Source organism: Lutra lutra, chromosome 5, assembly GCF_902655055.1.
Source record: "Lutra lutra chromosome 5, mLutLut1.2, whole genome shotgun sequence".
NCBI lineage: Eukaryota > Metazoa > Chordata > Mammalia > Carnivora > Mustelidae > Lutra > Lutra lutra.
Window position 1 is genome coordinate 135,158,770 of NC_062282.1, and position 27,339 is coordinate 135,186,108.

The 27,339-nt window shown below is 40.6% G+C and overlaps 1 protein-coding gene across 3 annotated transcripts in view; it reads right to left on the minus strand.

The window, feature by feature from the left end:
• The window catches only part of EPB41L4A (erythrocyte membrane protein band 4.1 like 4A), a 258,448-nt gene that overhangs the window by 79,484 nt on the left and 151,625 nt on the right, over window positions 1-27,339 (minus strand). For all 3 annotated transcript variants that reach the window (XM_047729879.1, XM_047729878.1, XM_047729877.1), the window contains exons 6-12: window positions 27,032-27,129; window positions 25,826-25,946; window positions 23,019-23,106; window positions 20,504-20,592; window positions 19,831-19,894; window positions 2,217-2,308; window positions 859-936 (exon numbers count right to left, since the gene is read on the minus strand). In XM_047729879.1, coding sequence (XP_047585835.1) covers window positions 859-936; window positions 2,217-2,308; window positions 19,831-19,894; window positions 20,504-20,592; window positions 23,019-23,106; window positions 25,826-25,946; window positions 27,032-27,129 — 630 coding nt within the window. The remainder of the gene's footprint in view (window positions 1-858; window positions 937-2,216; window positions 2,309-19,830; window positions 19,895-20,503; window positions 20,593-23,018; window positions 23,107-25,825; window positions 25,947-27,031; window positions 27,130-27,339) is intronic.

The window sequence follows — 27,339 nt, forward strand, 5'->3', positions numbered from 1 at the left end:
GGCAAGGCCTCTTGAGTTAGACTGCTAGGAAGGGGACCACCCCCCATTTCCTTCTTCCTGGCTGGGTTACCTTGAAGAATGACTCGACATCTCTGAATCTTAGTTTCCTCACCTATTAAGGAGGATAAGGTTAAGAAGACTGCAATGATTCAATGAAGCAATAAATGGAAAACATTTACCACCCTACATGGCACTTACTAACTGCTCAGTAAAGTTTAGATACAATTATAGCATTACTACATGTAGGCTTTATGCAGCAGGAAACATGATTTGATCCACAATATAAAGTACACATTGTGTTACAACAGGGGATCAAGTCAATGTTTGAAGAACACCATTCAGCTCCAATTCAGAATATCTAGTTTGTTTCATAATCAAAACATAATTAGAAACGAAGTAATAATTGTATCGAAATGAATGTCTGAAGATAATAAACTTTACCACATTCTAAAAGCCCTAACTTAAACCTGAAAGGCTGTTTTTGTCAAGTTTTTTTGTTTTCTAGAGATAGGGGAGACAGAGAGAGAGAGGAGAGTGGGGAAGGGGCAGAGGGAGAGGGAGAAAGAATCCCAAGCAGGTTCCACACCCAGCATGGAGCCCAAAGAGGGGCTCGATCTCATGACCCTGAGATCATGACCCGAGCCAAAATCAAGTTAGGATGCCTAAGTGATGCACCAACCAGGTGCCCCCGTCAAGAAAGTTTAATAAACTGTTACACTTTTGAAATTCATGAGTACTGTAGAAAAAGAAAAAAGATTTAAGTCATAAACTTTAATGTGCATGTATGTGGACAACTGAACTCAATATTTATTTATTCATACACACATACCCTTCCCCAAGGAAAAAAATGTCATTTACCTATACCGGTGCTTATAACTCATGGATCCAAACTTGCTGAGTTTTCTTGACAATGAATTTGATTCATTTTCTGGCATTCTAATAAATTTTTAAAAGAAAATTATGTAAGAATTCTATAAATACAGGTATTTATACAACACTTGAGCAAAAGCTATGGAGAAAACATAGTGCAACACTTTTTCACAGATCGTCAAAATATTTTATTTATTCTACATGTCGACAGGAAATAATAATCAGTTATTTTAAGCTAAAATTTGAAATACAACCATTCTCTAGGATTTTACATAGGTCAACTTAATTTCTCTAGTTAAGAATTTTGTCACTATGTTGATTTACCCATGCCATGGTTTTCATGGTAAATCTGATATGGTGTTTCACTTTTCCTTTTATTTTGGTACTTCCCATCCCAGGATACCTTCAACAGACCCCTTCCATGTGGCGCTCATTGGCCCAGGCCCCATTGACTTAGAGGTGATGTCTCAGACCTGCTGGGCCACATCCCTCACCTAATATAAACTCTATAAAGGACACTGGTCACTGTACAAGAATATTCTCCAACGACATACTATTTAGGAGAAGTGCTCCATGCACACCAAATAGGAATTAGGGGAAGAATGAATCTAGCTTGAAATTTAAAAGCAAAGAATAAAGCATTAATATATTTCCTGATAAGATGTGGTTTTTATCTTTATACCATAAGGATTGAAACAAAAGTGTTGCCACAATCCAATGGTCTATTTTTTACCCTCATCTTACTTGACCTCCAAGGAGCATGCGACACAGTTGCCAATTTCTTTTTCACCAGGACATTTTCCTCCCTAGTTCCCATTTTCCCACACACACTTCTGCTTACTCCTCCTTACACTCCCTCGTTGGCTCTCACTGCCCTCTAAGGGCTGGGAGGATCCCGCAGCTCAGTCCTTGGCTATCCGCTTCTCTTTCCTCACTTTTGCCACAGATGACTTCATCCAGTCCCTTTTGCCTTAATTACCTAGTAATTAACAAGACAAGCCTTGGTATTCCCAAGAGGCCTATACACCCAACTGCCTACTCCACACCTCTACTTAGATGGCTAAGAGGCATTTCAAATTTAGTATAGCCACAGAACATTTAATTTCCATTACCAAAGCTATACTCTTTATATATAAACATCCTTGACCCTTTCTTGTAGTAGAAGAAGGTATCTGTGTGTGTGTGTGTACACATATTAATATGATCCAGAAAATTAGGTGGCTGAAAAAAATTAACAGAGGAGAAACACTTCTAAATTTCTACTGTAGACAGAAAAGAACTCTTGTTATAAAAACAAATCAATTTTCATTTATTAAACAATGCATAAAACTTTCATATTAACATACCTAAAAAATGTATGATGTTCTACACTACACTTCCAAAGATGCTTGCAAGCTGTCTTACTTCGAGCTTCAAAAAAGAATGAGGTTTCATTGCACTGAGAGAAAAGAGAGAGAGAAATATAAATTACTGACCATAATGTTCTTCGGATGACAGCCACCTTCGAGTTACCAAAAATTCGAGTAAGCAGAGACACATTATTAACTCATAAAACAAAAACCAATTATCTCCTGGTAACGATTTTTGGAGTTGCCTTAAAACCACCTTTACTAATTAAAATTACAAAATGTAAGTTCCATGTAAATCTTAGCGGCATCACCTTTGTCACCACTGACCATGGATGATCAGGGCATGGCATGGAAGGACTAGAAACATTTCCATCATAAATGGGCACCCAAACAGGACAGCATCAATAAAAAGGAGATGCCCATAAATCCAGTTCTTAGCTGGATTATTTTTTTTTAAGATTTTATTTATTTGACAGACAGAAATCACAAGTAGGCAGAGAGGCAGGCAGAGAGAGAGGAAGCAGGCTCCCCACTGAGCAGAGAGCCCGATTCGGGGCCCGATCTCAGGACCCTGGGATCATGACCTGAGCCGAAGGCAGAGGCTTTAACCCACTGAGCCACCCAGGTGCCCCTTAGCTGGATTATTTTTAAGGAATACACAGGCCCCATTTAAACTGATACCTAAAGAATCTCAAGAGGGGCCCCTCTGAGGAGCGACCACCACAGCAGTGTCATCTAAGCATGTCCAAATCATGTCTCAGAGCTTCTGCATTCTGCACCCAGTTACTGGGAGAATTAAATGACATGACCAAATAAATAAATAAATAAATAAATAAAATAAATAAGAAAAGAAATACATGCTATGACAGATGTAAAGTACACAACAGGTATAATTAAATTTCAACTATTATTTTAATCCCATGGTTACTTACCTACATATAATAGATAAGAAGTCATTCTAATTGGGCAAAAGATACTCTTTAATTTTTTAAGTGACTGAATAGCAAACCAAGCAAAATATAATAGAAGTACTAAATAATAAACCACAAGTCCTGTGAAGGTCTGTTATTGGTTTTTATCTAAGACAAAATGAGCAAACTCAAGTCTCAAAGGCAGAAATGTCCCTGGAATGAGGTTTCTATGGATGTCTAAACACAAAACTGGCAAGGCAGAGGAGTCACTGAAAGGATCCTCCCCACCTTTTAATAAGGACAGAATATTTATATGCATGAAATTTCTTCCAAGTCCATCTGGAATGAGGCTGCCCAGTTTAGAGGTTTATTTGTAAGATGAAAGCATATGAGGACAATGGAGCCAATCTATGCGTGTTACAGCAAGGCCGCCTGTAACTCCGAAACCTTGTGAAGTGGAGGAAAGAACATCAGACAATTCCCAGGTTTCTGTCTTGGAAATGCTACCTAATAAAAGACAGCAAGTGGAAGAAGTTGGGGATTTGGATGGCAAGGCAATGGACAGCACGTTCAGGAGATTTGGATTTTGAGGTGCCCATGGAATGGGGAACTAAAGACCCCAACGGGGCCAGGAAACATGCAGACACTGGGGTGAAGGGACAGGCCATCCCTGCTGACATGGATGATTTCACCCGAGAGCAAAAAGAGACTGTTCAGGGAGACAGAATGAAGTGCGTGAAGATAAAATCACAGCCAGGATGCTTGTGAAGATGCAGGGAGAGGGGTCAGAATGGACCAGGAGGCAATGATGTCAAAGAGGCTGGGAGGAGAGCACAAGTCTCAAGTGACCCGGAAAGGTCAAACGGGGTTTGAAAGGAGGTGACTGCCTTTCACGGTAAGAAATCTTCAGTTGACTTTCATGAAAGGGGTAGGAATTACAAAATTAGAGATAAGGGAGAAAAGTTAATGAATTCAGAAAAGGTTTTCCTCAAAAGCAAAAGAAATGGGGGAAGAGGGAACACAGGAAATCACAGAAGATCTCTGGGGTGAGGGTGGGAAAGCAAGCATCCCACCAGGAGACGGGAGACGGGAATGCTTAGAGTGGAGGGGTTTTTTTCCTTTTACTTTTGTTCTTTTAGTATATAATATACATACATGGTACAAATGCCACAAGTTACCAAAATGGACACACACTGATAACTAAAATCTCTCTCCCACCACTGTTCCTAATCCCCTTCCCCAGAGGCAACCACTATTAGAGTTTCTTATAGAATAGGTTCATGTTTTTAAGGTCACTGGATTACCCAAAAATATAATGCACAGGTCATTTCCTTTAAAATAACTTTGCTTGTGATTACACTGTATCCCGATAAGTGATTAAGATAAAGTGTTTTTAAGGACCACCACGTGGGCCAGGACCTACTTATTATTATGATCGACAAGAAATGGTAGCCAGGAAGGACTACTCTGTGACACTGAGACTTGAACTAAAATTTTAGCAAGAGCATCCACAAATAAGGTGGCATTTGCATACCCCAAAACAAATTTTCAGTTATTTAGTTACATATGTAGAAATATGTAATTAAATAACATTTATCCACGTTTTTAAAAATGGAGGAGAAACAAAAAGCATTCAAATCTTAAAAATAAAGTAAATCCTCTCAAACTTTTCTCGGGCTGTTTTTCATTTTACTCTCAACATAAACATCTATATTCTTTTTCTTTTCAAATAGAGACCCAGCCACAGGATATTATATATATGTATTTTTTTAAACCACCATTACTTTATGAAAGGAGAAAAGGTATTCAAGATCCAACCAGAATTGGGTTTTCTCAAGTTTCCTTGGGTACAAATATATTAAAGGAACAAAAGAGGTTCCCACAGGCCTCTTAATTACTTCTGCCATGTGCAAATGACAAGTATGAACGCGTTCTCCATTAATACAGGGCTGTAACACCAGCTGCCTGGTTTTTATCCCACTCTTAGCAGGATAATCCAAATACTTAAAGGAGGGTTAACCTAAGGAAAAAAGAAACCAGGAATTCTGAGTAAATTCCATGCATTTTTGCCGCGGACAGTAACCACTGGCATGAATGGGGCTGATATGGCATCACAAAGGTCTCTCTCTCCTACTAAACCTTTTCCAAACAGACACAGACAATTAGCACCTTTCCATTCATTCTTACAAAGATGAGTAGATACAACTTCAGAGGTACATTCCAACCTGCTGCTAAGATACTTTATCCAAGCACCAACTGCTTGCTTTTGGCAAAAGCACTCAAACACCTTTATAACTTCTGTCATTTCATGCCAGAAAAAAAACTATGTTCTCTGATTCTCTCTTTTTTTTTTTTTAAAGTGGGCTCTACACAACAGTGTAGAGTACAACACGGGGCTTGAACTCACAACCCTGAGATCACCACCTAAGCTCAGATTAAGAGTCAGACAACTAAGCCACACGGGTTTTTTGATATGGATTTTTATAATATTTTTATTTTATAAACTGAGCATTTAAATCACCTGTAACTTGGATGCTGTGTGGGGGTTTCACTGCACCTTGGAGCCCTAGTTAAACTTGGCTCAAACTCCCAGTTCTATCACTTGTGAGAATTCAGGACCTGTATCATATCAATGAATTCCCAACCTAACTCCCTTGGATCTCTTGGTTTAAACCTTTTCCCATCTTTGCTGGCTGTTTCTCTTTGCAAGCTTCAGGAAATAAACCTACTTCAGCCTAGCTTCTCTGAAGTGTATTGAGATCACTGGCAGGGTCCTGGAGGGGCTCACATCCACTATGAGCTCCAAAATGCACTCACCCTGGGCCCAGTTGATTCTCAACTGCTTCTCCCACGCCTGACCCTTGTTGCCACAGCCAGTCCATGCTCTACTGGTTCCTCTGTTGCTATCTTGGGGAGAAACCAGAAAGACACAGTCTGCCTTCCCCAGGCTCCCTAGAATTATGGGCTAAACATCTTCTCAATCCTACTATATGACCTACCTCCAAAGTCACAGAAGTAACCTCAGGCACAATGCACCGGCAAATATTTTTAAAAGATTAGTACTTCTAACAATATTAAGAGGCAGTCATTACATAAAAACTGGATAGGCCCATAGCAGAGAGCTTTCTGATCATCAGTGAACACAGAGGCAGAGGAGAGAATAAAAGGGGGTGTGAAGATTACAAGTCTAAAGTATGGGGGCACCTGGGTGGCTCAGATACTTAAGTGTCTGCCTTCAACTCAGGTCATGATCTCCAGGTCCTGGGATCGAGCCCCAAGTTGGACTCCCTGCTCAGCGGGGAGTCTGCTTTTCCCTCTCCCTCTACCCCTGCTCGTGCTCTCTCTCTCTCTCCAATGAATAAATAAAATCTTTAAAAAAAAAATAATAACTCTAAAGTATGGTAGATTTGTTTGTTTTTTAATGTGTACTCTTAACAAGATTTGTATCTACCTGGCAATTTTTTTTAAAGATTTTATTTATTTATTTGACAGAAATCACAAGTAGAGAGGCAGGCAGAGAGACAGAGGGAAGCAGGCTCCCTGCTGAGCAGAGAGCCTGATGCGGGACTCAATCCCAGGACCTGAGATCATGATCTAAGCTGAAGGCAGCAGCTTAACCCACTGAGCCACCCAGGTGCCCCATACCTGGCAATTGTTAACTGACCTTAGGCACTAGGGGGAGAAACAAAATCTGAATTCAGAGGGTTGATAGCCAATGACTGAAATTAACTACTAATCATGCAAAGGCAGGCAAGGGCTGGAACTGAAAATTGTGCTTTGAAAAATTATCATTATAAATGGTGAGACAGAATGACTAGGGCCTTAAAAGCTGAGCTACGAGAGAAAGTGAGCACAATGTCTGTGTTAGTGACTGTCCCTGTGTTTGCCACTGCTCTCTCTTCTAGGCATCCTGAGTTCAGTAAAGAATTCACCGTGAGCCCTGTCACAAAACAAACTAACAATCTTCTTATTTGGGAAGGGCACAGAGTAAAATATCACCTCATTCTTTCAGGCTTTTTCTTTTCTTTTTATATTTATTTAAGTAATCTCTATACCCGATGAGGGGCTTGAACTCAGAACCCAGAGATCAAGGGTCACACACTCTTCCAGCTGAGACAGCCAGGCGCTCCAAGCTTTATCTTTACATAGTGCTCCCTAAAGAGTCTTTCTTAACGGTGTTCGTGTCCTGTAATATTGGCATCAGAGAGTGCTGTAGTCAAACAAACTGGGCCACAAAAAACACTCAGATCTGTGCATTCCTTCGGATGCACTCTGGCAGTCCGTCTCCAAAAGCTGGTAAGGTGCTTGTATTTCCCTGATCTATATGAGAAAAGCATTTCTTTTCAAAGAAGGACTCTTCAGTACTCTGGATTAGAAACTTTCACATGACACATACACATCCCCCCCCACACACACATGGTTACTTTTCAAAAATTCCTTTTGAAATGCGTGTAATACAGTTTGAATTAAAAATCACTGTGCATTTCAGTGGAGCAACTGGAGAATCAAATTAATTTCCATTCTTGCATAAACATTTTACAATAAAAGAACAAAAACAGCAAAAATATTCCAGTACTTTTTTCTCTGCTGTGGGGGTGATATTCCAAAACATTTACTAAATGTGAAAAAAATTTTACCTCTTTTACAGCTGAACAGATTGATTGCTTGATGGGCAACTGCATGTAATTCTTTCTAGCCCCCAGAAACCTAAATTATAGCACTGGAAAGGATGTGTTAGATTGTGTTGCTTCTCCTCTTTCCTTTTCCTCCCAAAAATTCAGAAAGAAAAAACATGAGCCAAAACATTAGAGAATATTTGTATCATGTTTCAGTAAACTTTGAAAACTGTTATGTTGAGCTTATCCTGCTTCCTACCAGAGAAAATGCACGGATGCAAACCCAGGCATCCAGATGGTTGGCTTTTGGTTTTGTTTTACTCTATCTTTTCCTCACCTTCTCTTTAGACAAACCATAGCGTTCACTAACATACTGGCATTTCTCTCTTCTACTTGCAGATTTACTTTTTAAATTTTATTTTAATTCAGTTAATTAACATATAGAGTGTTATTAGTTTCAGGGGTAGAATTTAGTGAATCATCAGTTGCATAGAACACCCAGTGTTCATTACATCAAGGGCCCTCCTTAAAACCCATCACCCAATTATCCCATCTCCCCTCCCCTCCCTTCCAGGAAACCTCAGATTGGTTCCTAGAGTTAAGAGCCTCTTATGGTCTGTCTCCCTCTCTGATTTTGTCTTACTTTATTTTTCCCTCCCTTCCCCTCCCTATGCTCCTCTGTTATGTTTCTTAAATTCCATAAGAGTGAAATCATACGATAATTGTCTTTTACAGATTTATTTTTTGAGAGATAATTGTTATTCCTAGTTTATAACTGTTACAGATTTTTAAATTACAAATGTTATTTAAGCTTCTCAAAATGAAGGCATCTCTGGTAAGATCTACTGATACTCAATTTAAAAATGTCTTAGAGCAGAATTTAAAAATTTTTTCCAAATATGTGGCCCATGTGTTTTAATTATAGAAAAAGTCAACAAACCTACCAGCAAGTGAAGCAGAGGAAAACTCATGGCCCTGGGAGACCTGTGCTCCCCTTCCTGCCTTGGCAAAAGCTACTCACCAGCAGGGATGGGTCCAGAACAAGGTGCTCCCTGAGCCCTTCCTGTGTAAAGCCTCAGTAGCTCTGGGTGGCAGGAGGCCAACACAATTCTGATTCAGAGACATAAATCAGGAGCCTATTTTAAGTCCAACTTCAGACTAGGTGCTTTCAACCTCACAACAACCCTAGGGAGATTTTATCATTCTCACTTTATAGATAAAGAAATATGAGTTAAATGTTGCTCAGTGAATTGTGCAAAGTTAGAGAAAGTGGGAGGCCTGGACCTAAACCATGCTATCTGACCCCATGGCTAGTGATCCATCTCCAAGCCTGAGAGATGCCAAACCAAGCTGTTGTGTGGCATCAGGATTCAACTAGTACTAAGGGAGCCGCACTCAGGAATGCGTGGGGGAGAACATGTCTGTAGTTCCCAGTGCGCTCATATGTGGAGATGGGCGTGTGAAGTGGCACCAAAACCTGAGCTAGAGATGGGGATAACACTCTTACACTCTGACCACACAACCCCATGCCTGGGAATTTACCCCGAAGATGCTCCTTCCGCAACAGAAAAATACACAGGCAGAACGTCACTGGAGGAAAATTTATAATTGCAAACTATTGAAAATTTATAATTGCAAACTACCCTAAACTGTCTAAGCAGAAGAGGGTGGTTGAGTAAACTACGGGACACACTCAAAGGAGTCCTATGTAGATGCACAAAAGAACCAGAAAGCTCTCGATGGACTGATGGAGAATTCGAGGGGGTGTTACTAGGTGAAAGCAAAGCTGAGTATAAAGACATATCACAGTGTGCTACTTTGAGGGGAGAAAGAAGGAAAATGTCTCAAATGTGCTTATCTGCACAAACAGAAAGTCGAGAAGGATGAAGCATAAAACATTAAAGTTGGTTACCTACAAGGAAGGGTAGGGAAACAGGATTGAGAGCATATGGGAAGTAGTGATCCTTCTCTGTGCCTTTTTGTACAGCTTGGACCTTTGCACATTAATCTTCTACAGCTTCAAAAAAAAAAAAAATAAAATAAGTAAGAATATGAAAGGGATCTAAAGCTGAAACAGTAAACCTAACCAGATCACAAATGAATGCCAAACCTCAGGAGTAAAGAAAGCAGGAAGGAAGGGCCAACCCAAGTACATCCTGAACACGGTATTTGGCCATATGCCCTCAGTCTTGGTAAGATGGCGTACGTGAATAAAAGAACTGCAACTAACTGTCCGCTTCAGTGGTTTAGACAAAGCAATTCTCAAACTATCTGAGATAAATTTTAGAACTGAGCAAACAAGTGAATGTGTTCTTGTTGTTGGGAGCCAATGTTCTCCGGACATACAAACACGAAATGAGAGAAGGCCAGAAAGAATGCTATGGGGATGGATGGAAATTGGAGATATGGTGTGAACTCATGGCTTCTACAGTGAGTATGAGCATGTTCATATGCTCACATATGTATATATGTATTTATCTTTGTATGTATGTATACATGCCCGTGTGTATTCCTTAGCTTTGTCCATTGAAAAGGCCAAAAATCAAAGTCACCCCAGGAGCAATGACCACACCTAACACCCAGATTTTGACCCTTCCCCTCTGAACAGAACCAGGACTCACTGGAGAAATGGCTGATAACAGGGCGGGCATAGGATAGATGCAAAGTAGGTGCAAGATGCACCTGAAACACCAAATTGTACCAAAAAGGAAGAAAATGACCCCAGAAAGTGATAGGGTTAGGTCAAAAGGGCACAGGAGCCAGATTAAAGGAGCTCCCACTAACCACATCTAGGACAACTTGAGCACCAAAATAGCTAGGTAAAGTAATGTATTATAAACCATGGGTGGGGGGATTAGTAATTCCATGCTGATAGGATAAATAAAAGAGAGAGAGAGTGTGTGTGTGACTCCCAATGACAGTGGAATGCCCAGGGCTGACTGATGAATGGGGTGTGGAAGACTAGAAAATCAGCATTTGACCAGCATCACAATAAAAGACCAGATCAGGCAAGAATCCTCAAGGAATGCTAAGCCTACAGTGAAATTCTGAAGAGGAGCAGGCTATCTGCCTTGAATTAAAGTATCTCTCCACAGATTACCTATTATCTATAAGGAAGGAAAAAGAAAAACAGTAACTGTTCAGTGGGAAATGAAATCAACATCCTGACTAGGAGATCAAACTTTGTCTAACCACCAAGAGATACAGCTGCTCATCCCAGGCCTCCAGATGCGATGTCCTAAGGAGGGCACAACCACGGATGCAGCTTTCTGGCTCAGAACACAGATCCTAAGTCCAAGCACAAGAAAAAAACAGACAAACATGTGACCAGAAGCCTTCTATTTTTAAAAAGTGTGGTAGAACTGTAGTCTTCCAAAATGTAGGGTGCCCAGGTGGCTCCGTTAGTTAAGGGTCCAATTCTTGATTTCAGCTCAGGTCATGATCTCAGGGTCTTAGGATTGAACTCCGGGTCAGACTCCATGCTGGGCGTGGAGCCTGCTTAAGATCCTCTCTCCCTCTACCCCTACCGACCCCTGCCCTCGAGCACATGCACCTGCTCTCTCAAAAAAAAAGTCGATGTCATAAAAAACAAAAATGCTACAAAAATGTTTCAGATCAAAGATTCACTGGATTTTATACCAGAGAGGGAAAATACTATAAAGGACATTATTAGGCTAACCAACAAAACTGCAATGTAGAAAGTAGAGGATAGAAGTATTATATCAACATAAACTTGTTAAGCTGATAATTGTCCTGTGGGTCTATCACAGAGCATCCCTATTCTTAGGAAATACCCACTGAGTAATTACAGATGTGTAACACATGAAAACCTTCAAATCACTCAGAAAAGAATCGTGTGTGTGTGTGTGTGTTGTGTGGAGAGAGAGAGAGAGAGAGAAACAAAAAAGGAAATGCAGTAAAACATTAACAATGAGTGAGTGGAAATGGGAGAATGTCCATGACTAAGTTCTTTGCAATCTTTTAATTGTGGCCACTTTTTGTAAATTTGGAATTATTTCCATACACAAAGAATATTTTTAAATCTATAGCTGCACTTCCAACGTGAAGAAACCCCTGGCTTACGTGAGTGAGACCTCTGGGGCTCACTGATCAACAGTGACAACTCCTGGCCTCCAGGACTTCCTGTGTCCTTTTCTCAGAGAGTTCGGCCAAATGCATCTAATTACTTGTGGCCAGACTTGCCAGGAACCCTTTGGGTTGACATCCCGTCACGCTGGGTAAGTTTAGGCTGAGGTTAGTTTCATGATGTATTCTACATAAAAGTAATCACAGCCTCATTTTTTCCCTTCATTTATTCAACAAATGTACATGCCAATCTCGGGTGGGAAAAGGGAGCCAATCTCTCAGGCCTTAGGCCAACCTCTGGGCCTCCTCCTGGAGACTGAACACTCTCCCTGTTGATGAAACCAAGGTATCTGGGTATGATCCCAACCCCTCCTGAGTCTTCACAAAAACATTCCATCTGCTACCCATCAGAACATTTTTACCTCCTCAGTGCCTCCCAGATCTGCCCACTTCACTCCATCCTTGTAGTGGCTGCCCTCCCATCACCTGCCCTGATCAGCGTGTCTGCCTCCGTGCTTACCTCCTGTGTGCTCCACGCGGCAGCCGCTCTCCTCACAGCGGGTGAGTCTCAGGGCTGGAGGCATCCCCCAGGTCCCTCACCCCTGCTCAAGTCCCCCAGCCACCACACAGGTAAGAGAGGTCCCCTTCCACAACAAGCAAGACTGCACTGCACACTGGGACCATCCCACTGCCCTCTGGCCTTCTACCTCCACCACCAGCGGAGATGAGCAGAAACGGAAAAGCAACCCCTACTCCCTTCAGACATCCATAGCTTCTCCACCTTTATCTGCCTCGAATCCACTAGATCCCATCTTATTATGCTCTCTTGATCTCTGTCACCCCTAAATGATACTCAGCAATTCCCCTAGTTTGTCCCCCCACTCCCCCACCACCACCACTCAACTCCTGAAACCCTTCCTTCGCGCTCTCTACAATTGTGGCCTCTCAACTGTAAAATCCCTTTGCCCCCAGTTTGCTCTCTTACACTGCCTTTGCCCTGATGTGCCGGGGAAGCTTGCTCTCCCTTGACGATACTGTCTTTACCGCAGCCCCCTGGAGCGGGAGCTCGGCCTCTTGTCCCCAGTGTCCTCATGTCACCGAGCCTAAAAGTGGAGAAGACTCCTGCTTGCTCCCCAAGGCCGCTTTTAGATCACTCTCTTTTCTTCCCCCTACAACTCCCAGCTTGGGGTCTCATTGCATTCCACCAGCCATATCTCTGGTGGCTGTCATCCTTGAAGTCTTCCCCTTCAAACACCAAAGCTACTGCAGTCAGGTCGCACACTCCAATACTACTCTTGTCTTAATTACTGGAAGTTTCAATATGTAAATAGAAACAATACCTCCAACACCCAGACACCTCGGTTCCCTGAACTTCCCAGTGCTGTTGCCTTCCTCCCTATCCCAACCACTCACTCATGTGCTTGCCACCCCACAGCAGGACTCTCAGCTTCAGTGGTATGTCCTGTCCGTAGACAACATGTTCTAAAATGTGCAGCAGCACTTTCAACCTCTACCCTCTGGATGCCAGCAGCCTCTTTGCCCCGTCTGGTGCTGTGATGACCAAAACTGTACCTTGATGCTGCAGGGGTGGGGGATAGGAGGCGAGAAACCCTGCCCCACAACTTCTCATTTATAAGAGCTGAAGCTCCTCTGTGATCTCAGTGCCCAGCCCCCAAACTTCTGACCACCACCTTCTCTCTCCAGCTTACTGCCTCCAATTCTCCATCGCCAACAAGCATTCAACTTCTCCAACCAGGACCTCCTCCCACCAGACCCCACCCCTCTTTCACAGTTCTTGCTCTCTTCCTTACCCGGTCTCAATTCCGTGACAAACCACTGGATTGGCTCACCTAATTCCCTGGCCCTTCTCTTTGTACTATTCTCTTCACAAAACCAACTCTTCACTTGCTTCGTGTCTGCACCAGCACTGCTGAACGTGCGTGGAGAAAAGCAAACCAGGAGTGGGCTCATTTTAAATTTCAGGACCCTTTGTACTACCAAGCTATCATAGGATGACATCAGACCACATGTGCCTTGTCTACTTTCTCTCCAAAATTACTAAGCCATATCCTCTGCCTCCTTCGGACCCCCATCACTTCCTCCCCAACTTTAGCCTCACCTGATGACCTTGATACCTCGTTCCCTCAAAACAGAAAGGAGAACAATCATAAGCAAACCACCCACCTACCCTAATCTACATTCCCATGCTCCATCTTCCTGCCTGCTAACCAGAGATGAACGGTCCTGGCCACCCTCCCAAACCAACCCCTCTATTTATACACTAGCTCTCATCCCCTGTCGTCCACTCAAGGAATACCGTTCCAGCAAGTCTCTCCCCCCGACCACATCACCAAGTGTTCATCACATATGAGATCATTCTCACCAGAATATACATGTGCTATTATTTCTCCCAACTTAAAAAACTAAACCTCTTGACTTGCTTCCCCTAACAGCCACCATCCTACCTGCTCCTCTTTGTGTCAAAAGAGCCGTCTGCATTTACCCTCTCCAGTTCCACTCCTCCCGTTACCTCTTTTTCTTTTCTCTCTCTTTTTTTTTAAGATTTTATTTATTTATTTGACAGAGAGATCACAAGTAGGCAGAGAGGCAGGCAGAGAGAGAGAGAAGGAAGCAGGCTCCCTGCCGAGCAGAGAGCCTGATGCGGGACTTGATCCCAGGACTCTGGGATCATGACCTGAGCTGAAGGCAGAGCCTTTAACCCACTGAGCCACCCAGGCGCCCTCTTTTGCTTTTTTCTTAATTAACGTGCATGGGAGAGGGTGTTCCTTAACAACGGACTTCTCTCAGGAGTCTCCATTTTTCTTCTTCTTTCTTTAAAGATTTTAGTTATTTGACAGAGAGAGAGAGAGAGAGAGAGAGAGAGAGTACATGCGAGCAGCAGGAACGGCAGGCAGAGGAAGAAGCAGGCTCACCACTGACCAAAGAGCCCAATGCAGGACTCAATCCCAGCATCCTAGGATGCTGACTTGAGCCAAAGGCAGACACTTAAATCGACTGAGCCACCCAGGCGAACCTCAGGGGGTTTTTCTTGCATACGAGTACTACAGTAAAGAATACATGTCCCTTGTGATTCTCCAGGGTGCAGAGATCTAAGAGTGAACTGGTGAGATAAAGCTCACTCTTCAATTCACTGAAAATGGTCTTATTGGTACCTCATACATTCCTAAATTCAGCAGTCAGTTCTCTTCTGATTTGACAAATCAGCATCATTTGACATAACACGTGATTTTTAGTTGGCACAATGGGATACAATTAGTATTCATCCTACCTCGCTGGTTATTGCTTCTCAGCCTCGTTTTCTGGTTCTTCCTCTTCTTATCTGTATTCATTCTCCTAATGACCTCATATACTCATGGCTCTGAATACCAGGATATGTCAATGATTGTCAGATCTCACTATCCTGCCCAGACTTCGATCCTAAACTCCGGACTCATAGAGCCCACTTCTTAAATGTCTCTACTTAGATGTCTAACAGATATCTCAAATGCAACGTGTTAAACATGGGACCCATGATATACCTCCCCAAACCTGCTCTACTTAAAGCCTTCCTCTCCCTACTAGACAGCAGCTCCATTCCTCTTGCCTTTCAGGCCAAACACCTTCAAGTCACAAGGACTCCTCTCTCTCATACCTCCCAACATCCATTAAACCATGTAGCTAAATCCAGAATCCAACAGTTTCTTAGCACTTGAAATGTTGCTACCCTGGTCTCAGCCACTATCCTCTCTTGTCGGGATTTTTAATTTTTATTTGTTGATTTATTATTATTATTTAATTTATTTGTTAGAGAGAAAGAGTGAGCATGTGCAAGCAAGCATGGGTGAGGGGCAAAGGGAGAGGAAGAGAGAATCTTAAACAGACTCTATGTAGAGTGCGTGGGGTTTGATCTCATAACCCTGAGGTCATGGCCTAAGCTGAAAAAGAGTCAGATTCTTAACCAACAGCGCCACCCAGGCACCCCATTTTTTAGAAAGATTTATTTATCTTACTCTTTCTTTTTTATGCTTGTTTCATAATCTATTATTTTGATGTATTATAATTTTTCAGCATAACAATATTCCTTGTTTTTGCACCACACCCAGTGCTCCATGCAATCCGTGCCCTCTCTAATACCCACCACCTGGTTCCCCCAACCTCCCACCCCCCACCGATTCAAACCCCTCAGATTGTTTTTCAGAGCCCATAGTCTCTCATGGTTCACCTCCCCTTCCAATTTCCCCCAACTCTCTTCTCCTCTCTAACTCCCCTTGTCCTCCACGCTATTTGATTTATTATTTTTTAAGATTTTAAGTAACCCCTATCCCCAACGTGGGGCTCAAACTCACAACCTTGAGATCAAGAGTTGCCTGATCTGGAGCACCTGGGTGGCTCAGTGGATTGAGCCTCTGCCTTCGGCTCAGGTCATGATCTCAGGGTCCTGGGATAGAGCCCCGCATCGGGCTCTCTGCTCAGTGGGGAGCCTGCTTCCCCCTTCTCTCTCTGCCTCTCTACTTGGAATCTCTGTCAAATAAATAAATAAAATCTTAAAAAAAAAAAAAAAGAGTTGCCTGATCTACCGACTGAGCCAGCCAGGTGCCCCTCATCTGCATTTCTTAAATAAGCATTACTCAGTGAGTGAACAGGTGACAATGTTCACTCTCAAGCAATTCAGTGTAAAGCAACCATTTGGTAACAGACTTTTAAAAATTTAAACCCCTCATAATAAACATATATTCCTAAAACCAAGAGCTAATACGTAAGTGGTGGAATAGTGATATTTTCATTAAAATCAGAAACCAAAGATGCTTTATATTACTAAATCACTTAACACTTTTCTATAAGTTATGACCAACAACAGAAGAGATGAAACATAACAGAAATGAGAAAATAAATTCTTTTTCCTTGCAAATGATATAATTATATACCTACAAAAGTTTATGCAAATCAAATTAAGAACTCTTGGCTAGCACACAAGAATTCAGTAACACAGCCAGATTTGAGATCAACATAAAATTCCATAGCTTTCAATCTACCAGCAGAATAAAGCTGTAAGATACAACAGAAGGAAAAAACTGAACCACAAAATTAAGAAAAAAAGTTCAAACCCATAAAACTAAAACACATTACCAAACACTGTGCAGGCACATACGAATAAGTATAATAAAAGGAGAAATGCTTACGATGTGATATTAAATATAAAACCTGTGTACACAACCGCACAAGGGATGAAATGTATTCATATGTGTACAAATGTACATATATTATACATGTGCTAACAGGGCAAAATCTGAAAGGGATTGCACCAAAATAATAATCATTACCTCTGAGTTTTAGTACGTAATTTTCATTTTCTTCATAGTATATTTCTTAGATTTTCTACAATCATCATCAAAGACCTTTATATTAAAAGTCTTTATTTTCTGGGAGGTATTACTGAAGTCACAGTACCTATTTTGAAGTTTAAATAATCCATAAAAGTATTTATAATAATTAGCTGCTGAACCTGTCAGTGGAATAAATGTTTACAAAATCAGTTTTTAGTTGTGGACAACTACCTGTTGCTCTCTCAAAAATGAATCACTGAAAAAAAAATCAATCACCGAACTCATTAAGGTTATATCTGACAAAGAGGAGATCTTCCTTGTGGATGCAAAGGAAGAGATACACAGTACATACTAGTATATTCTTTGTATTTATTAAGATATGCTGGTGTGTTTTGTTGGACACAGTTACTATTAAAAAATGGAGTTGGACAGTGTTAGTGGCATAGCATGACACCAGGAAAAATCTTTTATCTGTAGTACACTGCTGTTCTTTTGGAAACCGAATCTCTGAATTTGGTCCCTAACAGCACTGAGCATACTGAGTTAAGTCTCTTTGACTGGACCGGTGGAGCAGAAAACCAGAATAAGCATTTCAACCATTTTTCAAGCTGACTATGATTACTGGCCCAGGTGATAGGTTTCAGGGGGCTTTTATATTTAATCTATGATTATAGTTAGGTCTCCATAATAATCAACTTAATACTACCATTATGTAAATCATTGCCTCACAGAGAAATACCTTGTTGGAGAAAGAAGACAGACTGCAAAGCAAGAACATTCACGAAATGGAGTGCTTTGGTTAGACTAATGTCTTATTAAAAAAAAAAAAGAATCCCTTTGATTCAAGACTGAGTTCAACACCTTGCAAGAGATTGATGACACCATGCTAACGACCTAGGAGACACGGTGTCTCGGAAGGGTGCCTGGCTGGCTCAGTCAGTTAAGCATCTGCCTTTGGATCAGGTCATGATCCCGGGGTCCTGGGACCAAATCCAGCATCGGGCTCCCTACTCAGCATGGAGTCTGCTTCTCCCTCTGCCTAAGAAAAAAAAAGTCTCATGAAAAATACCAATTTTTTGTTGTTTTGTTTTCTCCTAATAATGAAAAACCTAAGAAGTTAAAAAATAAGTTAGCTGCAACTTTACCAAATTATTTATCCTGAGGCGGAGGACATTTTAAGGCTCACTAATGATAACATAAAAGTAGATGAACCAAGGACCTCACTCACAAAAATAACTTAGGTATAAGAGGGAAAATGACTGTAAGTAAGAGTAATGCTTCCATGAAAAGACTTATGTTGCTATAATATTCCTATTAAAAACACAGAACAGTATTTTCAACATATTGAGCAGACTTACTCCTTGCATTAAGTCATGTGAAACCAGTGGCAAGACAGGAAGAAAACCATATAGCTCTACTATATCTAATTAGCTGTTGTACTTTTGGGATGATTTTTAATTCAATGTTATAGCCCATCCTTAAAGATTGATGCATCTAATCAGGAGTTGAAGAAAACTACAGACTGTTTCAAACTAGTATGAGGTGTTTGGACTATCACTTCTTTAAAAATCTCGAATATCCCCTCTGGACAAGTTAAAACTCATTTCAAAATCCAATTTTAATGTTATCAATAAATGGCAGTCTGTCACAGTTCAGGGAGGGATCACTGTATTGTTTTTCTAGAAAAATCAGGTTTTCTGGTTGGACAGTACATAATCTCGTCTGTCAGTTCACTGAGGGTTCCACAGGCAGCGTGTGAGTGCCTGCTGCTTGGCGTCACTGCTGTTCCTTTCCTGCATCTCCACATGTAGATGCGGAAGCACAGGCTTCACTCATCTCATTTTTACAACAGACCTCTCATCAGAAAGTCATTCAACGCCATCCACTCAGGTTTTTGGTCTTCATAAAGTCACTACCAAAAACACAGAGGATGGATTCTCATACATCCTATTTTCACTAGTTTATCCCATAAATACAAATTAGAATAACAGCACTTCAAGGGAGCATTGTTTTCAAAGATAGCTTAAAAGGAAGTTTTCACATCCTTGCCTTTTGGGATATGGTTTCTTAAAAGCCACCTGTCGAGGCATGAAGGCACCTCCAGGCTCCAACAAATACTGTGCCCGTTACCCAAACAATCCTGGAGGACACTGTCAAGTTGTAGGGAGAAGGTCAGTATTTTTGCCTTACACGGTCCTTTGGAGCCTCCAGAATTTCCCCTCCAGTTTATCTACCATGCTCAACTAGGGAGAAAACAGAAGTGTGACTCCCTACAGGTCATTTAATTTACTTTGGGACAAAATTAGGACACACTTTATCCTATATGCAGCCCACACCCTTCTGAGGATATGAATCCTACCTTCATAGATAGTACTTTTAAGCAAATTACTCTAATAATGATAATCACCAACTATTCTCTCTTGTGCCCTAGAAAGTTTTTTTTCTCTCTTTGCTAAAACTAAAATGACATTTCTCCATAACCAACTCATTCATTTCTACTCACTTCCCTTTTACTTCCTTGAGAAGAAGTTGTGCACGTGAGCCAATTAACCTGGTTCCATGTGGCTGCAGCTGGAGAAACACGGCACTTTTTACTTCACAACGTCTTTTAAGTTATCCATGAACAGACAAGACTTCCCGCCTCAGTTAAGCTGAGCACTCAACAAAAACTTACATCTTTTCCCAGCACTCTGAGTTCAAACTGTGTCTCCTTGAAGTGAACCTTTGTAATCCGTGGCCTAAAAAAACAAAGCAGACGGTGGTAGTGGTGCAGTTTGTAAGAATTAATCTTTCAGCAATTCAGAGAAGTTTCCAGTAGAAAAAGACTGGCTCATCGCAGCTCCTTTACAGACTGCTACAGTAACTGCTGAGAGTTCCTATGGGTCATCTGCTCTGGACACCTCTGGAAACAAAATTCCGTTCTCATTCTCCTGTGCTTCTCTAGGAGATGCAGACCAGCTTGGAATTCCAAGGCCCTTGGCCAGTGCTGCCTTCCCAGATGCAGCGTAGGGCTATAGGCACCCAGTCTTTCTCAACGCCTTCCCTATTTAGAATTAGAAATCAGAGGAGTCCTAGCCCCACAGCTCACTAGCACAGAGTGAAATGGATAGGAAACCCTACTATACCCGATTTGCATGGATAAGAGAGTCCAGAATCACAGCACCTAAAATTTACACAGAAAATACATACTAAGATGCACTGGGAGAAAACTTATACCCAGTTTCACTCATTTATTTATCAACCACTGGAAACATACCTGTTCTCTTTTCACTGACAAAGCAGCCTCATAAGCCAAGCATGTACAGTGTACAATTTTAATACCAATTCTGTCCTCAAGTTACACTTACCAGAAATACTTCCCCACTTGCTTTTTATTCTTGTAGACAACAACACCAACTGGAGTTAATCCTAAGAAATACTCAGATTTGTTTTCTCCCTGCAAAAACAAACATAAACCTCTAACTATGAATTTATTCATGTCAAAGCCCTTTGTCAAACTGTAGTTGGCCATTAACAGACAAGGTATGTTGCATTAACACTGGGTCCAGTCTTTCAAAAACATCAGCTTAGAAAGCTAGCTAAGCTACGATGATAGTACGATTAGTTTTTTTCTTTTTTTCATGTTTTTACTGAAAAGTTTTCTTAGTGTATTCAGGTCATCCAGAGAACCTGATTACCAATCAGACCCCTGATCAACTCAGCCCACACCGTGTCTACAATGCTATTCACCCCTGGCTGCACTTAACCGGAATCAGCTGTGCAGCTTAATACGCTGGAGCTTCGGGACACCTGGGTGGCTCGGTGGGTTAAGCCTCTGCCTTGGGCTCAGGTCATGATCTCAGGGTTCTGGGATCAAGCCCCACATCAGGCTCTCTGCTCAGCAAGGAGCCTGCTTCCCACCCCACCCCCTGCCTGCCTCTCTGCCTACTTGTGATCTCTCTCTCTCTCTGTCAAATAAATAAATAAAATCTTAAAAAAAAAATATGCTGGAGCTTGAGTGCTACCAAAACCAGTTAAATCACAATCTATAATGAAAGCACCCAGGTATCAAAAACACAATACTCCAGGTGATTCTCCTGTACAGCCAAGAACCATGAACCACTGGCTTCTATCAAGAGTTCTTCCCAAGGGCTCATCTTGATCTTATTCTCAGACGAAGATAATGACGAAGGCTAGTTTATGACGAAGGCTAGTTTACCGCCACCCTTCTCCAGAAAGTTCAGGCAGCTGCCTTCAGGCACACATCTGGACTCTCTGACGTTTCTATCATGCTTCTTCCTACTTCTGCTTGTGACTTTAAGACCACTCAAAAAAGTTAAAAATACCATCTTTTCTGGTAAAGACTGAAGCCCCCTTAATTTCCAGGCAATGATAAATCATAATAAAGAAAATGAGTTTCTGAAACGAAGAAGTCACAAACAGAATGGGTATGAAGGACGGGCACATGTATGAATTTTATTTCTACTGTAAAGGCAAATAATGGCCTGCAAAGTCATATTCCCAAGGAATGTAAGACAACAGATACGTTTTGGGAGAATACCAGCTGTTGCACACTTTCAGTTCTAAAAATTCAATCTTAAGGAAATGTATGGAAGATTCTAGTGAACCCAGTTCATTTGCTATAAATTCCTACCATCCACAAAAGTGTGTATTAGGATAAACATTACAAAAATGCAGAAGCATTTTGCAGAAGATTCTCTCTTTACACACTTCCTATAAAATAGATGCCTTAAAAAACTAAAAGCCTGAGAAGATTAATGTGGTTAGAAGGAAAACAGTAACTAAATCCATAAAGTTTTAGAGATGTTCCCAAATGACAGGAATATAGAGCATTTAATGATGTAATGAGATCAAAAGCTAAAATATCCATGAACTACTACTTCCCCCAAAACATGTAACTTTTATTGCCATACTAACAGTATGCCCAGGGATCCTTCTAACCCTTTACAAATAATGATGTCATTTTTTTGTTTCAGGAAACTCTGATGTGCAAAAGACAGACTAAGAAATGAATGCATGAATGAGTTATTTGCATTATGGTAAGTTTTATCAGGGCTCCTTAAAAACCACATTCCATAGTTTAATTGACATTGTCTATACATCATCTCGAGCAACTCCTTTTGGGTAAAGAATAAGGCACCTGGCTCGTTCTCTCAGATCATCAAATTTGACTATTGCTAATTAAACTCTTATAAAATGAAAGGCAATGACACTTCAACCTCACTGGCAAAGAATTATCAATTGAGAGAAGTGGCTTCAAGGTTAAGACATGGATCCAGAACGCTCAACACAGACTCAGGTTAACTGTTCACTGATTATATTCGGCAAGTTTTCATCTGCTGATAAAGAAAATCTGCGAAAATCTTTCTATTACTGCAGTGGCAATAACCGTACCAGGCAGCACCCCTACTGTTTCAGAACCTATACATCCCACACACAACCACCGACAGCCACACCTGTACCAGTGCCCAAAGCCTACTTTTCTGGAATGTGATTTCATGAATGTTTTTCAGCCATAAAATCTATTTTTGGAAGATCCTCCTGTTCTCTAATACAATCAATTACAGACCAATTTTAAATGGTTTTGACGTTTAGCTAAGCCCTATGGAGCTTTTATCCAGATTGTGTTTTCAAGCCCAGTTAATTGTTTTCTACACATGGAAACATAATCACAGACTTTTAAGCAAAACTCATTAGGGTTGAATCCATGCAAGAGATTCTTTGTGTTCGAAAAACACAGATGAAAAAGTATCATCTGCTTGCTAAACAACGGGACTGCAGCTTTCCTCTGGGAGTTTCAGTGACTTTTTAGGAAAAATGTCATCAGCTTAAAATATCTTGTGTTAATTAAATGTTACTCACATAGACAGGATGGAGGTCGACGCCATACATCTCCAGGGATTTGGCAGTCCTCAAGTAATTCAGCTCTGCTTCAGAAGGAGCCTGACCCCTACACAGCATAAAAACAAAAAGCCTTACTTTACTAATAGGTACTGTACTTGTAGGGAATGTAAGCCATCTTCACTCTATTCACTGGAAACCTAAATAATTCTTCATGCTAATGCAAACTTAAGTCTTTGTATTTCAAGAAGTCCCTTGCCTTCATGGTGACAAAACGTTACACTCTGAGGTGATACTTGTATTAAGTTAATTTCATTTACCAAACCTGTTTTTGCTCAATATAGCCAATCCCAGTGTCCCAACATATATTAAAAATTCCATTTCAGAAACCCCCCAAAGAGACTGAGAATAGAAGCACTCGAATTAAGAAGTACATCCTTTACAAAGAATAAAATGTCTGAACACACCAGCAGTTCTCCATCAGGAGAAAAAGGAGTAAGAGTAGTAGTGGGTAGGGAGAAGAGAATGGGCTCCCCTACACCTTGCTGGGGTCTCAAGAGGACATATGTAGTTTAAAAATATGTTAGTATTTATCAATAATAAAAATACTTATCATTTTCTTAATACAAAGTATAGAAATCATCCCAAAGGCTTCATTGGTGATAATGTACATAAATGGTATTCATTCCTAGCAAGTGTGAGCATCTCCCAGAGTTCTCCACAGATAAGTGGAACTGTGCATGTGTACATGTGTGTGTGTGTATGTGTGTAACAGAGAAAGACAGAGTTCTTTTATTTGTTAACAAAAGGAGCTATGAATGTTTTTTAATTACTAAATCCTGCTTTGATGCATCCCATGTTTCTGCCATGGTACCCTGGAAAACCCAGCCATACACCATCATTTTGAAATCTATGACGAATGTTCATTACAAATTAGACACAAGAAAGCTACCAAATCTTTTTTTTTTTTTAAAGATTTTATTTATTTATTTGACAGGGAGAGATCACAAGTAGACAGAGAGGCAGGCAGAGAGAGAGAGAGAGAGGGAGAGGGAGAGGGAAGCAGGCTCCCTGCTGAGCAGAGAGCCCGATGCGGGACTCGATTCCAGGACCCTGAGATCATGACCTGAGCCAAAGACAGCAGCTTAACCCACTGAGCCACCCAGGCGCCCCTACCAAATCTTGATCAAGCTTTATTCTCTCTAAAATAATAGTCACACTGTCAACACCATTACGTTAAGACATGTAAGGCCCTTTACCCAAAGCTCCTTGATAATTTCAGAAATACAATTGTACTCTCAAACTCCCAGAATTAGTATTCTCAGAATGTGCCAAACACATTGCCCTTCATAATGTTATAACCGGCACTCTCTTAGCATCCACTTCAGCAAAACCTTAAAATTGAAGGGCTCTATAATCAGCCTGGAGAGCATTCGGGTGCATGCTAACACAAGACGGAAAGCCTGGTTTCTCTGACTGCAATTCAGCTACTCACTGAAACAGATCCTTTAGGCAAACATTTTTTGTTGATCAGATTAATTCTACATTTTTTTCCTTAATTATAATAGATCTGAAACCAAGCAAATTCAAGAGGGAATGTTACATAAGAGGCAATAAAGCAAAGTTAATCAGTACAGAGGATTTAACCAAAATAACTGTAATTAAATTATAACTTCAATGCTGTAGGCCATTAATTGAAAATCCTACTAGGGGAGTGTGTATATTCTCAGAAGTGCATGTGGTGTTAACATAACACCCATCCAAGGCTCCACACTGGTATCATTGTGATTTCCACATTCACTGCTATAGACTAAATAGGACTTTGCTTATAACAGTTAAGAATTTACATATTTAAGACAGACCAAATCCCAGAATACATTAAGGTCTCTGTGGTTATAAAATATATTTATAGCTGGAAGAATAAATTTCACAAGGTGTTGGTGACTGAAAAAAATAGAAAACTGCAAAATACAATATATACAGAATGATTTCATTTATGTAAAATCATACATACATGAATCTATACAAAATAAATTTTCTCTACGGGAACTTATGCATAGAGAGAGGTCTGAAAGGCCATTCATCAAAAATATGTCGACTTTAGGCATTGTGATTTATTCTCTCCTTCCCATTTTTTAAATTGTTTGGGTTTTCTACGAGCATTTTAGTGTTATAAGCAGAAAAAAAAAAACTTAAAAGAAAAAATACTAGAATGTTTACGGCACAGGTGAAGATTTTATCATTCTAGGAACTTTTCTGAAGGCTGCCAACAGCGTAAGATGACAGCTGATGGAGGATGCAACATAAGACATGATTTTTTTTCTAGCTTTGAGATGTAACTGACATACAACATTGTGTAATTTTCAGGTATACAATGTGTTGATTCAATACACTTCTGTACTGTAAGATGACTACCACCACAGGGTTAGCTAACACCTTCACTCTGTCACATAATTACCATTTCTTTCCTGTGGTGAGATCATTTAAGGTCTACTTTCTTAACAACTCTCCAGTATATTGATGGTCCTTGAGGGCATTACCCTAAGTGCGATAAGACAGAGACAGAGAAACACTAGGATACCACTTGAGGGGGAATCTAAAAAAGCCAACCTCATAGAAACAGAGATGTAGAAAGGTGGTTACCAGGAACTGGGGGTGGAGGAAATAGGGAGATGTTGGTCTAAGAGTATAAACTTTAATACGATGAAGTTTGGGGGATCTCATGGATAGCATATTGATTATAGCTAATAAAAAGGGGCCCTTACGGCTAATAATCCATTATATGTTTATTAAAAAAAATTAAAAAATAAAAAAAAAGGGATCCTTACATTAAAGTTTTATGAATCCTTTCTATGGCTTCTTCGAGTTCCTCCTTCTGATCAGGAACAAACCGGTACTCTGACACATAGCCTGCAGTATGCTTATATGGGTCGTAATCTCCAAGCTCAGCTACAAAAGAAATTACATTTTTTTCCATTTTAGAAAAATATTCCTAAAAATATTTCAAAATATTCCTATCATGCCGAAAACATTTTCTTCAAATGTCTTGTTAATAAATTCATATATAACTAATTTTAGTAAAAAACAACTCTGATTAGCATATATAAACAGTATAAGTATTATAAAATATAAGTTCTATATTTCTATAAGTTCTATAATCTTTCTGAAAGACTATAATTATCATTTTCATTTCTATTATCTTTACCAGACTTTATGAGACAACAATGTTGTTAACAGAATTTAGAGTACATATATTAGAAATGCTAGAGGCAAAAACAACCAGGATGCCCCAAATGGAAATTTAACACAATGTTGCACATTGGTTTACACAAAAAAAAGCAAAATGAAACCGGAAAGCTCATTATATTACATTTAATAAGATTTTCCTCCCTATATTAATCCACCTTCCACGACCAATGCAGTTCATCTATGTGACATTTTTCCTAGGACATTTTTTCTAGACTATTCCTGATCTCCAAGTGCTACAAAGGCAAGGAACACACTGTCTCATTGTGCCCATACCTAGCTTGATTCTTAGAAAGGGCTCAGTATTTCCACTTAGAGAGTGAAAACATCCTCAGCCTCCAAAATGACAATGCAACCTGGAGTTGCCCCATGTGGCTGCCATATTGATGCCAAGAGATGAGGCACAATGAGGGCGACACCCTGAACTGGTGTTGTCATCTGACCACAGGGAGTCTTCACAGTAGTTGCCCAAGAACAATGTGATCTCTGAGACAATCACAGCTTGGGGGATCAACAAACTAGGTGGGTTGTAGAATGAAAGGGATTTTCAGATTCCGCTTCATCAAGAATCAATGCCATTCCTGTTACTAAAACTCTGAAGTGACCTATTACAAAGGATACATAACTGGCTTTACTTTTACCTCTTCTGAAAGGACACAGATTAAAACCTGAATTCTGACTAAAATTTTGTTTAGGAAAATGTCATTTGCGAAGAAGAATTTTAGTACGTGAACTTGCTTAAAAAGAAAAATTCATATTTTTTCTCGGTTGGCTGCAGTGGAACCTACACTGGATGGCATAAGCTCCCAGCTGAGCAGCAATGTTGACAGGGCAAGGCAGCCGGCCCTGAAGGACGTCTTGCTTCACCTGCAAGAAAAACTGATACCTACAAGAGAAATGGAAAAAAGAGATTCATGGTATCTTACACCACCCAGACTCTGATAATCACAGCAACAACCAATGTAATTAAAATAAAGCCACTTCTGTTCTGTGGTGAGGGGACTGTTGAGTGAACAGGAACTCTTTAAACACACTTTACATAAGCAATACAGGATCGTGGCCAAAAAGCACAGGCTCTCAAGGTAGATTGGCTGGC